The 15,932-nt window shown below is 47.6% G+C and overlaps 1 protein-coding gene across 2 annotated transcripts; it reads right to left on the bottom strand.

Annotated features, from left to right (window-relative positions):
• Positions 1 to 555: 555 nt before the first annotated feature.
• Positions 556 to 12,267, bottom strand: GATA4 (GATA binding protein 4). 2 transcript variants are annotated; one of them, XM_005859624.2, is made up of 6 exons: positions 12,099 to 12,267; positions 10,510 to 10,635; positions 5,475 to 5,562; positions 3,803 to 3,951; positions 2,718 to 2,796; positions 556 to 2,356 (listed from the first exon to the last, which is right to left on the bottom strand). In XM_005859624.2, exons 1-6 carry the CDS (start codon positions 12,261 to 12,263, stop codon positions 2,253 to 2,255), a joined length of 711 nt encoding a protein of 236 aa, XP_005859686.1. In that variant the 5' UTR covers positions 12,264 to 12,267; the 3' UTR covers positions 556 to 2,252. The 2 variants fall into 2 exon arrangements, with proteins under 2 accessions (XP_005859686.1, XP_014389787.1); XM_014534301.1 differs by lacking the exon at positions 2,718 to 2,796 and having other exon boundaries at positions 556 to 2,435; positions 12,099 to 12,264.
• Between the last annotated feature and the right edge of the window lie 3,665 nt (positions 12,268 to 15,932).

Genomic DNA, 15,932 nt, shown 5'->3' with positions numbered 1-15,932 from the left:
CACACCCCCCACCCCGTCCTCACTTTTAAGATGAAGCAAGTAAGCAATTCTGGAGCCTAAGAAGGTGAAGACAAATGGATAAAGGAGACATTTCTCTCCTCTCCCATTGGTGTGGAGCATTGCTTGCCCCTCAAAGGGCTTGTCTGAATGGCACCATAAAAGAGAAGAGGAAGATGGAAGGGCACCTCAGGGTGACCCTTGGCACACACCTCAACTCAGGTGGCTGGAGCGATCACTGCCCCTAAGCTTTGCCTCATGTTCCGGCCCTGTGATCCCCGAGGGGAGCTCTAAAAACGGCCACTGGGCATCAGCTGATGGACCACAGGAACCTTAGTTAACTGACAGTTGACCCAACCCTCCTCTCAGGAAACCAAAGCCTAGAGATGACCTGTCAAGGTTGCAGGCTAGTCAGTGGCAGGGCCAGGGGGAGTGTTCCTTTCAGCCGTCACCGCCACAAACAGAGGACCTGGCCAACTGCAGACAGTGAAGGAAGGAAATGATCTTAGGTGCCGCCTGTGAGCGGATCGGCGAAGGGGCCGCGGTGACTCAAGATTGCCTTGCGAAGGGCATCATCAAACCTCCCAGGAAAGATAACTGAGGGAGGAGGAGAAGGGACAGAGGAGTACAGATAAATTTATTAGTTAAATACTGATTTTACAGCCATTTCACCTTAAGACAATGTTAACGGGTTAGGGAAAGAATATGAGGGTGGCCTTCAGGAAAGAAAGCAATGTAAATGATGATTAGAGCAGAATCTTGGTTTAGAGATATTCTCTGCTACAGCCTGTAGGATTTGGGCGGGGGCGGGGGAGGCCTGGGTGTTCGGGGTAGGACGCAGTAAGGCCACAGTCTGCGGCAGCTCTGTGGATAAGGAGGACACGGAGGGAGGAGTCTGTGAGCTCCGGCATCACAGGCAGAAACAGCAACGTGGAGCTAAGAAAAAGGCCAATTCCAGTCCAGCACCGGAGAGCCCTCAAGGCCCAATTCAGTGTCTTCTCGTAGCAGTCGTCATCTTGCTTTTCATGAGTTTTATTGCGTTTGCTTTGAATTTATGTTGCAAAATCGCTAGCTTTTCACCTCTTGGACAAGGGATTTCTGATGCCAGGAGGGCACGCTGCACCCCTTGGGTGGACTCGCTGCCTGGCCCAGAGGCCCAGCTCTGCAGAACAGAAGTGGCGTCAGCAAGATCCGAGTGCGAGTCAGAATCCATGGAACACCCTGCTCCCCATCTAGTGCCGGCCCAGCCCCGGGGTGTCCAGACAGCCTCTCCAGAGGGATCTCAAGTCTTAGGTGAGTGTCGGTCAAACTCGCTTTAGCAGCAGAACCTTTTTTGTTCTCACTCAGAACTCCCTGTGCATGATGGGGCGGAGGAAGGATTTTGGGGGGCAGACTTTGGTGGCTGCTGTTCGGCTAAACTGCTGAGCTCTAGTTTTGCTGAGGGAGAGACACGGCCAAGCCAGAGGCAGGCTGAATCGCACGGAGCAGTGGAAGGGATTTTTCTTTTCAGGGGCCTTGTGGTGAAGAGAAGGAGCGAAGGGATGACGCTGTGAGCCGGGAAAGGAACGTGGGGGAGGCACCATCGCCAAGTTGAGATTTTGCGAAGCCATACTGCATGGTGGGTGAGGCAGCCTCTCCTCCGTCTCCCCACGGAGCACCCCGTAACACGGGCGATGCTCAGCGTTCCTGGAGTCAGGATTCAGTCCTGAGGGGAGCGGGGTGGGGGGGGGGTGCTGAGCCTGAAGGGGAGTGTTGGGCACGGGCAGGAGCTGCCTGGAGGGGCCTGTCACAGTGAAAGGCACATGGATGCCCTGGCTCAGGCTGGAGCAGGGTCGCAGCACCTGCCCCTCTCCCCACCCTCAGATCCTGGTGCCGGGAACACCAGGGGAAAACCACCATCTTAGGCCACAGTGATGGAAGGGTAGAGAAGGACAGCTCATCTCTTGTCAGGGTGGAGTGGGGCAGAAAACGAGAAAGAAGTCTCCAGCTCCACGGAAGGGACTTGAGTGTGCTCCTCGCGAAGGGTGGGTGCGTCCAGATCAGAGTCTGGGCCCGTCCCAGCCCCTCATCTTGAAGAGGCATCTGATGAAATCCTACACCCACTCCCCTCACCAAATCATCGACTTCAAGTTTCTTCCCAGTTGTTCCGGAGTCATTCCCAGACAGAGCAGGCTGGCTGCTGGGAGCCGTCCTCGCCTCCGCGGTTCTCTAAGTCCCAAGTCTGTGCAGGAATCTGAGGAGGGAGGGAGGTGACATTATGCAGTGATTATGTCCCCGTGACTGTCGGCCAAGGCCAGGCTGTTCCAAGGGTCCTGCTTGGAGCTGGCCTGCGGTGACTGGCTGACAGAAGCTGCGTAGCCTTGTGGAGAGAGCTTCAGGGACGAGAGGACCGGGTGGATGGAGGGCCCGTGGCCAGACATGGCGCTGACCGAGAACGTCTGCAAAGCAAAGAGGGCAAAATGAGGTCAGTGGGGTCACTCCTGAGGGCTCAGGAGAGGGAGCCCTGTTAGGTGATGTCCCCAGGCTGGCTCCCACGCCTAGGAGAGGGACCAGAGGAGCGGCCAATGGACAAGGGCAGGACCCGGGACCCAGCATTTCCATTTCCTCCACCCTGTGCTGTGGGTGCAGAGGGTCTATGTGATTCATCAGCTGCCACTGAGCACCATGACCAGTAGGTTGCGACTACTCTGGTTTCTCTGAAGCTCTAGAAGCTGCGTAGCCTTGTGGAGAGAGCTTCAGGGACGAGAGGACCGGGTGGATGGAGGGCCCGTGGCCAGACATGGCGCTGACCGAGAATGTCTGCAAAGCAAAGAGAGCAACATGAGGTCAGTGGGGTCACTCTTGAGGGCTCAGGAGAGGGAGCCCCGTTAGGTGATGTCCCCAGGCTGGCTCCCACGCCTAGGAGAGGGACCAGAGGAGCGGCCAACGGACAAGGGCAAGACCTGGGACCCAGCAATACTTTTTCCTCCACGTGGGTGCAGAGGGTCTATGTGATTCATCAGCTGCCACTGAGCACCATGACCAGTAGGTTGCGACTACTCTGGTTTCTCTGAAGCTCTGATAGTTACCTGAGACCTTCGCTACAATCCCATCACCATCAGCGCCCCACTTTCAAGCAGTAGCCGTCTTCCCATCTGGAAGGGGCTCCTGGCTCTGCTGATTCTACAGAGCCAGCTGCTCTTCACCTGACAGCAAAGAGCTGGTTAGACATGGCCTCCCGCAAGTATGGGCAGGGAAAGGTCAGAGTTAACGGGAGACTGCGACCAGGAACATCCCGATCCCAAATGAGGGGAGCCACAGTGGGAAGGGGGTTCAGGAGCAGGGATGCCACCATTTGCAAAAGAAGAGAATGAGGGGACTGCTGGTCCATCCTCTGGGCACACGAGAAAGATGGCCCTGCAGCTGGCCCTCGTGAAAACGACATCCTGCCTGTGACCTCCTCACCACCCCCAACCCACCCACCCACCGGGCCCTCTCCAGTTCCACGCCTCTGCCCATGCCTGGAGGGCCCCCCTCCCTCCCTTCCTGCTCCTAACATCTACACATCCTTCAAGGCCAAGGTCAAACCACCCCTCCCTTAGGAGACAGAGGAGCTGCCCAACATTTGTCTCTCACAGGTGTGTCCAGATCACTGTGGCTTGATCGGATGTGCCGGCAGCCCCCAGCCTCGAGTGGGGCCCCGAGGGCAACGGGCAGCAGACAAGTCCCTCAGTCACGTGCTCCAGACCCCAGTGCCGGCCTGGCCAGCTGGTACTCTGGAACCTACTTCCTCAGGGGCAGTCCTGTTCCCCGCTCAGGGGCGCACCTGGGACATGGAGCTGCTGTGGCCGTAGTGGGACCCCAGCCCAGGCTCTGTCTTGATGGGGCGCATCTCTTCGCTGCTGCTGGTGGTCACGGTGCTGGAGTTGCTGGAAACGCTGCTGGTGGGAGGGAGGCTCTCGCTGCCCGAGGGACCTGGAACAAGGCAGAGTCAGGACACCTGAGCAGAGCAGAGGCAAGGACCAAGGGGTGGCTGTCCTTTGAGACAGCCGGGGTAGGTCCATGCTAATGGCTTCTTTATATTTGCTGGGGCGAGAAGCAGGGGTCCTTCATGGGTGGAGGGCATCGGTTCCCCAAATGAGATTTTCAAGAGAACTTTTTTTTGAAATGACAGGGGCATCACCCCTTATCCCAAACCCCTTGAGGCCACAGGTGTTTCAGGACTCAAAACTTTTATTTTTAATTTTTGAAAGGGCATATACTGTACATTAGAGGACAACTCCAGTGAGGTCTGGGACAATACCCACATTGAAATGCATGAATAGTTCTAGAGCAAAACATGGGAATATTCACAAGTGTGGCAAATAAAAGACGATACATAGCCTGTGTCTGTTCAGATTGGGTTTTGCTGCCAAATCTAGCCCCCCTGGACTTTGAATTTCAGATAGGGGATTGTCCATATGAACCAAAAACCTGCTCTCTGGGGTGGGGTGGGGTTACTTATGAACAGTGTGGACCACAGGGGAGAGACACTGAAAGGTCTAATGCAGTGGTTCTCAACCTTCCTAATGCCGCGACCCCCAATTTCATTGTTACAAATTGAACATAATTAAAGCATAGTGATTAATCACAAAAACAATATGTAATTATATATGTGTTTTCCAATGGTCTTAGGCGACCCCCAAAGGGGTTGCGACCCACAGGTTGAGAACCGCTGACCTATCGGCAGGGGGGACCCAGTCCTGACGTTTTGTTCAAACACCTTAAAGAATGACAGCCCTCTGAAAGGGTCATTCGACCCCCAAAGGGCGTTTCCCAGTGAGATCTTTCCTTTGGTAGCAGCACTGAGGAGGAAGGGCTCTGGGAGGGAACAGAAGTAGTCCTCAGCCTTCATCTAGGAAATTGAGAAGGCAGGGTGGTACCTTAAACAGCATTTGGACCCTGACGTGTAAAAACATGGTTCTAACTATCCAACCACAGCTGTGTGATTCTGGTTAAACCACTGCCCTCTCTGAGCCTCAGCTTCTTGTTTGTAAAATGGACATAATAAGTGGGGTCTCATGGGGGGTCTTTAAAGCTCAACAAGAGAATATTTGCGAAGAAACTTTCTAAAGTACAAAGTACTACGTGATGTTAATTATACACTGGCTTACAAACCAGTCTGTTATGACCATGACTAGATCCCAAAGATGGGGGGACCGGGGACGGTTCCCTTTTCCTTCAGGCCCTCGACCAGTCCAGCTGGCCCACTGCGGCCTTTGCGACTGGCAATGATCAGGCCACAACTTGACCCGAGCCTGCTTCCAAAGCTCCAATATGTCCCGTGGTGATGTCCCTCTTCTACGGGGTTCCTCACTGTGTCCTGAAAAGCTAGGGATGGATGATGCCAACGTTACACCTTGACTCCCTGGGCCGGCTCTCCTTACCAAGAACACGTTCCCACACACTCCACGGACGTCAGACTTATTCATGTAATTACATGCAGCTCTTTCCCTCACCTGCTGGTGTCTTAGCTTTATTAAGGTTCTTGGGCTTCCGTTTTCTGGTTTGAATCCCCTCTTTCCGCATCGCAAGAGGCCTGGGAACCTGAGATGACAAGTCGATAGATATGGTTTTCCATTTGTGCATGATCAGCTACAATATTTCAATACACACACTATGGGAAGACAACATCTAAGCAATTCCTCTGTAAACCGTGGCGCTGAGACTAAGGAAATCAGCCCCTGGAACTTCTGCCAAGAAAGAAATCAATTCTGTTCTTTTTAAAAATGTATTGAGCACCTTTATGACATCCTGGGTATTATACTAGACCCTGAAGAAACAGACACTGGAGGGCACAGATCCTTCCCTCCAGAGGTTCACGTTTAGTGGGAAGGACAGACAACTAGAAAATAACCAGACTCATCGGTGTTGGGGGAGAACTCTGTTCTGGGTTGGGGTGGAGAGGGAATGGCGCATGAGCACATCAAGGAAGGCTTCCCGGAAGAAGGGACGTCTGAGTTGTAGGAGGCTGTGGAGCAGACGGGGGCAGGTATTTCGGGCAGCAGGCACAGTGTGTGCCAACGCCTTTCATTCATCAGCCACATCAGGACACCGTGAGAGTGAAAGGCGGTGCTCTTCTCAGTGACGATGCCAAGAAAACGGGCATAAACTGGGACAGTCCCTGGGAGTGAGGATGTAAAGACACACTGCCTACAGCAGCTTTTCACTGCATTGAATCTGACCACAGCCAACGGCGGTGTTTCCATGGGAGCAGCAAGAGATTATGCTGGAGAGACGGACCTGTGGCCAGGTGCTGAGATAAACCGTCCGCGGACAATACGTTTATCGCATCTGACTCCTCATAAACGTGCAGTGACTGTCAGCTGTCACTCACAGAGGCCCAAACCAGTGCCCGGGGAGCAAGCCTGCATCTTTCTAATGTTTTTCAATGCTGTGCCTTCCCCACATCTGGTTTCTTTTAGGCCCGGCCCACAACAGCATAGTCCCTGGTCTACGCTTGTCTCCCATATGGGATTAATAAAGGCCACACCTGCAAACACTGAAAGAAAAGCAATCGCCACTTCAGAGATGTCAACACCGAACGGTTAAGAGAAGTGCACCAGCGTCCATGAACTTGAACTTGCCTTCTAGTCAACTGAGGGTCAGATGAGATAGCACTCCCAACTTTGGGGGAAAGTGTACTCAGGCCCTGGTAAAGCCCATCCCAACTTCAGAGGAATCTTGCCCTCTTCTTTATCCCCACCCACCTCAGTACTTACTTTTTTAAAATTGTGGTAAAATACACACAACAGCCCTGACCAGTTTTCTCAGTGGTTAGAGAGCATCAGTTTGAAAACTGAAGGGTCACAGCTCTTCTTTATCCCCACCCACCTCAGTACTTACTTTTTAAAATTGTGGTAAAATACACATAATAGCCCTGACCAGTTTTCTCAGTGGTGAGAGAGCATCAGTCCGAAAACTGAAGGGTCACAAGTTCCATTCCTGGTCAAGGGCATGTGCCTCAGTCGTGGGTTTGACCCTGGCCCCCTGGTTGGGGCCCATGCAGAAGGCAACCAGTCAATGTGTTTCTTTCACAACGATGTTTCTCTCTCTCTCTTTCTCTCTCTTTCTCTCTCTCTCTCTCTCTCTCCCTTCTACTCTCTCTAGAAATCAATGGAAAAAATATCCTCAAATGAGGATTAAAAAAACAACAAATACAAATAACATAAAATTTACCATCTTAACTTTTTAAACAACATATTTTTGTATTGATTTCAGAGAGGAAGGGAGAGGGAGAGAGAGATCAAAACATCAATGATGAGAGAGAATCATTGATTGGCTGCCTCCTGCAGGCCCCACACTGGGGATCCAGCTCACAACCTGGGCATGTGCCCTAACCGGGAATTGAACCGTGAACTCCTAGTTCATAGGTTGATGCTCAACCACTGAGCCACGCTGGTTGGACACCATCTTAACCATTTTTAAGTATACAATTCAGTGGTGTTAATAAGCACAGTCACAATGTTGTGCAGCCATCACCACCATCATCTCCAGAACTCTTTTCATCTTGCAAAACTGAAACTCTGTCCCCATTAAATAACTCCCCAATTCCCCTCTTCCCCTGCCCCTGGCAACCACCATTCTACTTTCTGCCTCTGAATTTGACCACTCTTGGTACCTCGTGTAAGTAGAATTGTATAGTGTTTGACCTTCTGTGACTGACTTATTTCACTCAGCATAATGACTTCAAGGTTCATCCATGTTGTAGCATGTGTCAGAATTTTTTTTTAAAGGCTGAATAATATTCTATTGTATGTATATACCACATTTTGTTTATCCATCCGCCCATCAATGGACATATGGGTTGCTTCCACCTTTGGGCTATTGTGAATAATGCTACCATGAACATGAGTGTACAAATATCTGTTCAAGACCCAGTTTTCAATTCTTTTTGGAATTGAAAAGTCTCAGAGATGGGACTGCTGGGTCATATGGTAATTCTACTTTTAATTTTTTAATACTGCATAATATTCCTCTATAACCCTCCCCCACTCCCCATTGGAGAACAACTGTTTCTTTAACCATTTTCCTCCTGGAGTGTTTTCTCCATTTTTACTATTACAGTGATTCAACAAACATCCTTATATACATTCATTGAAGAATACACAAGTGTATTATCTTATGAATGTTCTTAGCGATATTTTAGCCACTTTTTGCTCATTAAGATGAAAACATGCATGAGATTAAGTTCATAACTCCCCTCCCAGCCCACTACCATCAATCCTGTCCCCATGAGGCAATTGGAGAAATAGACTGTTCCTTACTGTGTTCCAATACAAACACTGCAACAATAAATACTTCAAACATTATGTATTGATTCTTTTATTGTTTTATAGGCTAGTTTCTCAAACTTGTATGCACTTATGCATATCTATACATGTATGTATGTATGTACTCACCCATCCTTCCATCTGTGTGTATGTCTAATGTACCCTCACCTCCATAGTATAGGGTCATACTATGTATATATTTCTTTGCAATATGTTTTTTCATTACTCCAGGTCAAGACACATTCCTTTTTTAATTTCTGTGCAACAGTATACGTTATAGGATGTGCCATAATTTACTCAACCGTTTCTTTATGAGGCTTGAAGATTGTTTCTATTTTTTGCCAATACAAACACTGCAGCAATAAATACTTCAAACATTATGTATTGATTCTTTTATTGTTTTATAGGCTAGTTTCTCAAAAGTAGAGCTGCTACATCAAAAGGTATGTGTGTTTTTAACCTTAGTAAGTACTGCCAGGTTAATTTCCTGAAAGAATATTTGTAATAATTTACATACAAATCAGCAATATACAGTACGAGAGTATTTGTTTTCCCAAATCCACACCACAGCTATATTATCACGCATTTTAATTTTTGCCAAACACACGGGCAACACAGGGAACCTCAAGGTTGTGTTAATTGACATTTCCCTGATTTTTAGTGAGGCCCAGCCTCTCTGCATGTGTTCAGTGGCTAATCTGAGCGGCTTCTGTGAATTATATGTTTATTTCTTTTGCCCATTTGGGGAAATGGGGGAAGATGGATTGTTATTTTCTTATTATTCTGTAAGATATCTTTTTTTGTTTGTTTTGCTTGTGTTGTTTTAGTTTAACTTATATTTGAACAACTAAGAGATGCACCAACTAAAAGTTACAAAGGGGGTACACAGTGAAAAAACAGGTCCCTCCAGCTCTCCTGTTACTTCTCCTAGAGCAACCCATGCTACATGCTACCAGTTTCTTATGTATTCTTCCAGGTGTTCTCTGTGTAAATAAACAGCGACATATAAATTACGTTCTTTCTCTTTCTTCATAAAAATGGTGCCATACTGTGTACAATATTCTACACTGACTTTTTAATGGAGATTGTTGCAAATCAGAACATGAAGAGCTTTGTAAAACTCCCTGTATTCTGGAAATATGAACCCTTTTGCTGATATGTGTATTGGTTTTTACTTTCCTGAGGTATCTTTTTTCTGTACACTAATATTAAATGTTCTAGAATCAAATATACCTGACTTTTATCTTATGGCTTAAGAGTTCTGAAAACTTGTCTAACAAGTTCTCCTCTCACCCACAAGGTTACACAAATATTATCTCCTACATTTTCTTCTCGTATTTTTATTGTCTCTATTTAAAGATATTTTACATTTCATATCTTTAATTCACCCAAGCTTATTTTTGGTTTTGGTAGCAGGTGGAGGTCAAGCTTTGCTTGTGTTTTCCAGATTTTATCAATACGATTATTCTTAAGCTATCCTTTATCCATTGAATTGCTACCTTCGTTTTTTCACACTAACCATATATAGGGACTACTCTGAGTCTCCTCATCTGTAAATGGGAATTAGACTTATATAATGTTAAAGATGAAGTGAGTGGCAATGTTTCTGCTATGGTATGAAATTCTGTGTCTCCCCAAAATTCATGTTAGAAACCCATCCCCGAAGGCGATGGTTTCAGGAGGTGGGGGCCTTTGGGAGTTGATTAGGTCATGCAGGTGAAACCCTCATGAATGGGATGAATAGTCCATAAAAGAGACTCCAGAGAGCTCCCTCATGCCCTGCATGTGAGGAAAAGTCTGTGACCTAGAAGAGGACCCTCACTCCACTATGCTGGTACCCTGACCTCCAACTCCCAGCCTCCACACTGAGAGAAATAAATTTCTATTTAGAAGTCACCCGGTCTGTGGTATTCTGTTGGAACAGCCTGAATGGACTAATGTAGTCTGTATGGTTCCTTCCATATCTAAATACTCTGTTAAGAAGGAAAAAATAGCAAAGCCGTGGAGGCCATTTACCCGATATGCTATTCCATACATAACCCTATACTGTATACGTTATGAATCAATAAAAAATTTACAATTTTTAATTATAAAAAAAGAAGAAGGAAAAAATAAATTATAGTCTGAAGGGAGAAAGAAGAGTGAGGACTGAGTGATGGGTATGAGAGAGCAAGGATGCTGGTCTAGGTGGTGGTCCTGCAAGGGGGGTGGGACTACTTACGCCGTGGAGCTTCATGTACAGGCCGCAGGCGTTGCACACGGGCTCGCCCTCCGCGTTGCGGCGCCACAGCGTGGTGGTGGTGGTCTGGCAGTTGGCACAGGAGAGGCCCACTCGGCGGGAAGCGGACTGCAATACAGGAGACAAACCCTTCAAGTCCAAGTAAAAGGCAGGTGCTGCTGCTTCTGCCTCACAGGGAGGGAGTGCTGCAGGGCTGGGCCTCCCCTATGTGGGTGGCAGGAGCAGGTGATCATAATCCTGTGTGAGCATCTCAGGCCAGCCGGAGCGCCAGGGCCTCCCTTCACCCGGGCCGCCTCTGGGGCGGGTGGGGTGGGGAAATTTATGCCCTGGGAGAAGAGTGAATGCTAGTCCGGACTGTGGCTTAGTGACGTTATTAGTCATTCATTGTTAGATGGAAAGTCCAATGAGCACTGGGCACTGGAGGCAGAAAAGCAGAATTAATATGGTTTTCAAGTGGTGGGTGAGGATTTATTGTATCCAAGTGTCATCAGAGACTGGATGGGCTGTGGGACCTTAAGAAAGGGAAACATCAGGGTTGATCTCTGTTCTTCCCTCCCTAATATACATGAAAGCCAGTATGTATTGGTCAAAATCAAATTATAGTAAGAAAAGCCCATGGAACAAAGAACCAAAAGCTCAATTCCAAACCTTTTCTCAGCCACAGGTCAAGTACACACTGTTTAACCTCCCTGGGATTTGGGTTGATCAGATGAAAAACGGGTAAGTAACAAAGGAATAAAGGAAGAGTTGACCTTCCTCATGGAGTTGATGGGAGCACAGGAGACGTACAAGAGAACGCTGGACTGGGAACCAGGAAGTCTGGACTCATTCATATGTGACCCCAGGCAAGCCACTCGCTTTTGTGAGCCTCACTTTTTACTTCTGCATAATTAAGGGCTTGAATTAGATGTTCTTATGAAGACTAATAAATAGAAACCTCATTTAAATTGAAGTTGGGAGGGGCTGTCAGGGGAGTCTCATGTGGTACACTCATCATAATTACTCCAAACAAGAGACATATTTTCCATCTCCAACAGGAAGAAGTTTTTCTACTCTACTACTCCAGCAGGTAGAAGGAGGGTCTTCTCCTCCCGCCCCAAGACTTACAGCTCAGCCAATGAAAAGCCACAATACTTCTAACTCCCAGTTTCCTCCAATGGACTCTTTGTTTACAACAGCTCCTCCTTCCTCTAGGAAAGAATGTTCCCCTCCTTTGTCATCTGGACTTGGCATGGTTCACCAGTGGACCACATGCCCTGAATTACAAATCTTCGTTGTTGCAGAATAAACCCATTTTGCCAGAGAAATTATCTGGCTCTTTGCTCAAGGTCCAGTCTGGAAAACTTTGTAGCTCAAGCTAACTTAACTCTAAAGGTGTGAGAAATTACTATGTAGCCTCCACCCACCGACCCAACCCCTCAAACCATACCTTCTTCTAAAGATGACTTGAAATCCAAAATTCAAAACCAGGAAATGTCCCACCAAGGTAGGAGCCAGGGGCTGAGAAGAGCGAAATGTGCCCCACCCCCACCCCAGGCTGTTGGACTTCTGTGGCCTGGGTACTTGCTTACCAGCCGGCGCTGGGGCTTGATGAGGGGCCGGTTGATGCCGTTCATCTTGTGGTAAAGGCCACAGGCGTTGCATAGGTAGTGCCCTGTCCCATCCCGCCTCCAGAGTGGGGTAGACATGGCCCCACAGTTGACACACTCTCTGCCTTCCGAGAAGTCATCAAACATATCTACTGGGTGGGAAAGAACACAGAGGATTAATTATTTGTTTATTCATATTAACCTCAGGTCAGAAAATCTAGAGACCAAAGAAATTATGCCCTTTCCTTGCAAGGAGTGCAGGATGGATAGCTTTGGGGCCTCACTTTGACCTTAACCCCTGGGGATCTATCTGCTCCAAGGACTGTCATGGGAAGTGGACATGTTTACTCTCGGACATCCCAGACACAGCAGGGCTCTCCCCAGTCAGGAGACAGGAAGAAAGTCTGGCAGCAACCACCAGCAGCCTGATTTTAGTCCCTCATATCTCCTTCTGAGCCTGTAACCCTGAGGTTTTTATCTAACACTCAGATCCACTCTGACCTTCTGTCTCCCTTTTTTTTCCTTTCAAAATTAAGATTCCTTTGAATAAAAAGTATAAATATTTACTTCAGGAAAATAAGAAAACACTGACATGTGTAAAGAAATATAAATTACATATAATCCTATAACTCGAAGATCACCAGTGTCATTAGCATTTTGTTCTATTATATCCTTTGGAATACTTTATATATATTGACATACATTTTTGCCTGGTTGAGGTCAAGCTATATAATTTTGAGCCTGTTTTTTCACTTAATGCCAAAGCCTTTCCCACATTAGAAAATCTTCACAAGCTCATTTTGAGTGCAGTATAAGATCCCATCACATAAATGTGCCATCCTTTGATTACCATCCTTTGATTACCTTTACTTAATCATTACCCAGTTTTTCACTTTTATTTTGTAAACATGGCTCATTTTGTACACAAATGTTAGCATTTCTGGTTATTTCTTAGGATACTCCCCTAGAAGTAGAATTAATGAACCAAAAGGGACTACATTTTCTGAAAGTTCTTGAAATTTTAAACTGCCCTGCCCTACCCCCCAAAAAAGGCTGTAATTCATTTCCTCATTTCAATATGCCTGTATGATATTCTGAATCACAATTTGACATATTTTCTTGCTTATTGATACATAAAATAAAGGTACATGTGATAGCAATGGTGACAGAGTTGATCACACGTCTATGGGAAAGTTGCCATCACTTGTCACTCCCCTGCCCTCCCCCAGCCCCATTACCTTTATCTTCCACGCCTATAGAGTTTTACAATTGGTAAATTCAACTCATGTCCATTTCAGTTGCCCTGGTGAAATCGGCTGGGCCACTTTTGTTATCCCCTATGATCTATATAAAGCCTGGCTTGGAACTTGCAGAAGTCTCTCTGACTCCACGACCATGGCTTCTTATTTTGAAAGATGTTTATATCTTTTCCGAATGTTCTCTGTCCCTAAATATAGCTACTCTGGTGTCCAGATTGTCCTTGTCCTACTACCAGAGGCAAGAGTGGATTCTTCTCTAGTAAGGGGGGCGATATTTGAAGGGGGGGGTTCTTTTAATATATTTTTATTGATTTCAGAGAGGAAGGGAGAGGGAGATAGAGATAGAAACATCAATGATGAGAGAGAATCATCGATCAGCTGCCTCCTGCACGCCCCCCACTGGGGATCGAGCCTGCAACCCCAGCACGTGCCCCTGAGTGGAATCGAATCTGGGACCCTCCAGTCCACAGGCCAACACTCTATCCACTGAGCCAAACCAGCTAGGGCTGGAGGGGAGGGTTTTTAAGAGCTCTCTCTCCATCAGGACCCAGCCCTGGGGTGTCAGGCTGCACATTCTGCTACTTCTGTGACCCCACGATACCTGCTCTAAGGAAACAGTGGGCTGAAGAAGAGGATGGCCCTCCCCCCTCAACTCTGGGTACACAAACAGTCATTCGCACCTGCAAACAAGTAGCTGTATGTCTACACCGAGTCAACAGTGTGCAGGTGTGAGGGGCTGTTTGCTCAGGCCAGGGAGCTGAGCACACACTGGTCACAAGAGAGGCTATTTTTGTACCTGGGTCACACTGGGAACCCTGCAGCAAGGTCACCTGCCTGCACAGCCGCACATGAAAAGGAGACTCCGCTCCACAGCTTGCTTCCCCTAGCCTGGTGGGGGGGGAGGGGGGAGGCGTGGAGTGAGGAGCAACGTCACCTGCCTGCACAGCCGCACATGAAAAGGAGACTCCGCTCCACAGCTTGCTTCCCCAAGCCTGGGGGAGGCGTGGAGTGAGGAGCAATCTGCCACCACCCTCACTACCATCAAGGCCACCTCCACCTTCACTTCTAGGCAGGCTTGTACCTGCCCTTGCCTGGGGTTGGTAGCCCTGCTCCCTCAGCCCAAGCCTTCCCTGAGGGAACTGGAAAGGCCAGGAGAGTTCACAGAAGGGCCTTAGACTACTACCCAGGCCCTTGCCTGGGGTTGGTAGCCCTGCTCCCTCAGCCCAGGCCTTCCCTGAGGGAACTGGAAAGGCCAGGAGACTTCACAGAAGGGCCTTAGACTACCCAGTGGCCCTTGCAATGTCATCATTTTGTTGAGTGTTTGTAATAAACACTAGATGGCACTACAGCCTCAAAATTGAAACAAGACACTGGCTTCTGGTATAAAATCAGGCTTGGGAAGGAAGGACCAGTCTCACCAGACCTAACCTAGGACAACCCTCTTACTCTTTTTTTTTAATGAAAAAATTTAAACATATTTAAAAGCGAACAGAATTTAAAAGTAAACTCTAAAATCAGGCTTGGGAAGGAAGGACCAGTCTCACCAGTCCTAACCTAGGACAACCCTCTTACTCTTTTTTTTAAATTATCATTATTATGAAAAAATTTAAACATATTCAAAAGTGAACAGAATTTAAAAATAAACTCTTTTTAAAAAATTATGTTTTTAATAATTTCAAAGAGAGAGAGATGGAGAGATAGAAACATCAATTGGCTGTCTCCTGCACTCCCACCACCAGGGATGGAGCAAGAATTGAACCGGTGACCCCTTGGTTCATAAGTCGATGCTCAATCACTGAGCCACACACCAGCTGGGCAAAATAACTCTATTTAATAATTAGTCAGCTCCCAACAACTTGTGCCCACTTTCGTCTCATATACCTCCACCCACTTCTCGAACCTGGGACCCTTCAGTCCGCAGGCTCTATCCACCATGCCAAACCGGTCAGGGCAAAGTAAACTCTTTTTAAAAAATTATGTTTTTATTAATTTCAAAGAGAGATATAGAGAGATAGAAACATCAATTGGCTGCCTCGTGCACTTCCACCACCGGGGACTGAGCATATGCCCTGACCAAGGATTGAACTGGTGACCCCTTGGTTCATAAGTCGATACTCAATCACTGAGCCACACACCAGCTGGGCAATATAACTCTATTTAATAATTATTCAGCTCCCAACAACTTGTGCCCACTTTTGTCTCATATGCCTCCACCCACTTTCCCCGTCTGGTAGAACTGGAGAAAATCCCACACATTCTACCACTTCATTCACAAATACTTCAGTATGGAGTTCTCAAGGGTGGTGATCATCTTCTTTTTAAAGATAAGCAATCTGGCTTCTTTCCTATGTTCCGGAGACAAAAACTGCATAAACTGTTCCTCTTTCGTTCCCTTCACACTTACTGTTTTATAGTTGGGAAGACTCATCTAAGAGGCTGCCCTAACAACCCTCTGCTGGTTCCTGGCCTTTTACTGCTTTGAGAAGCCAACACAAAGGTTTGCCTTAGGAACTCCCTCAAGCTTGCCTCCCAGAATGGGTTACACAGCCAAGCAACT

This window comes from Myotis brandtii, unplaced genomic scaffold, assembly GCF_000412655.1.
Source record: "Myotis brandtii unplaced genomic scaffold, ASM41265v1 scaffold1282, whole genome shotgun sequence".
Taxonomy (NCBI): Eukaryota; Metazoa; Chordata; class Mammalia; order Chiroptera; family Vespertilionidae; genus Myotis; species Myotis brandtii.
This window is presented reverse-complemented; position numbering and strand designations above follow the sequence as displayed.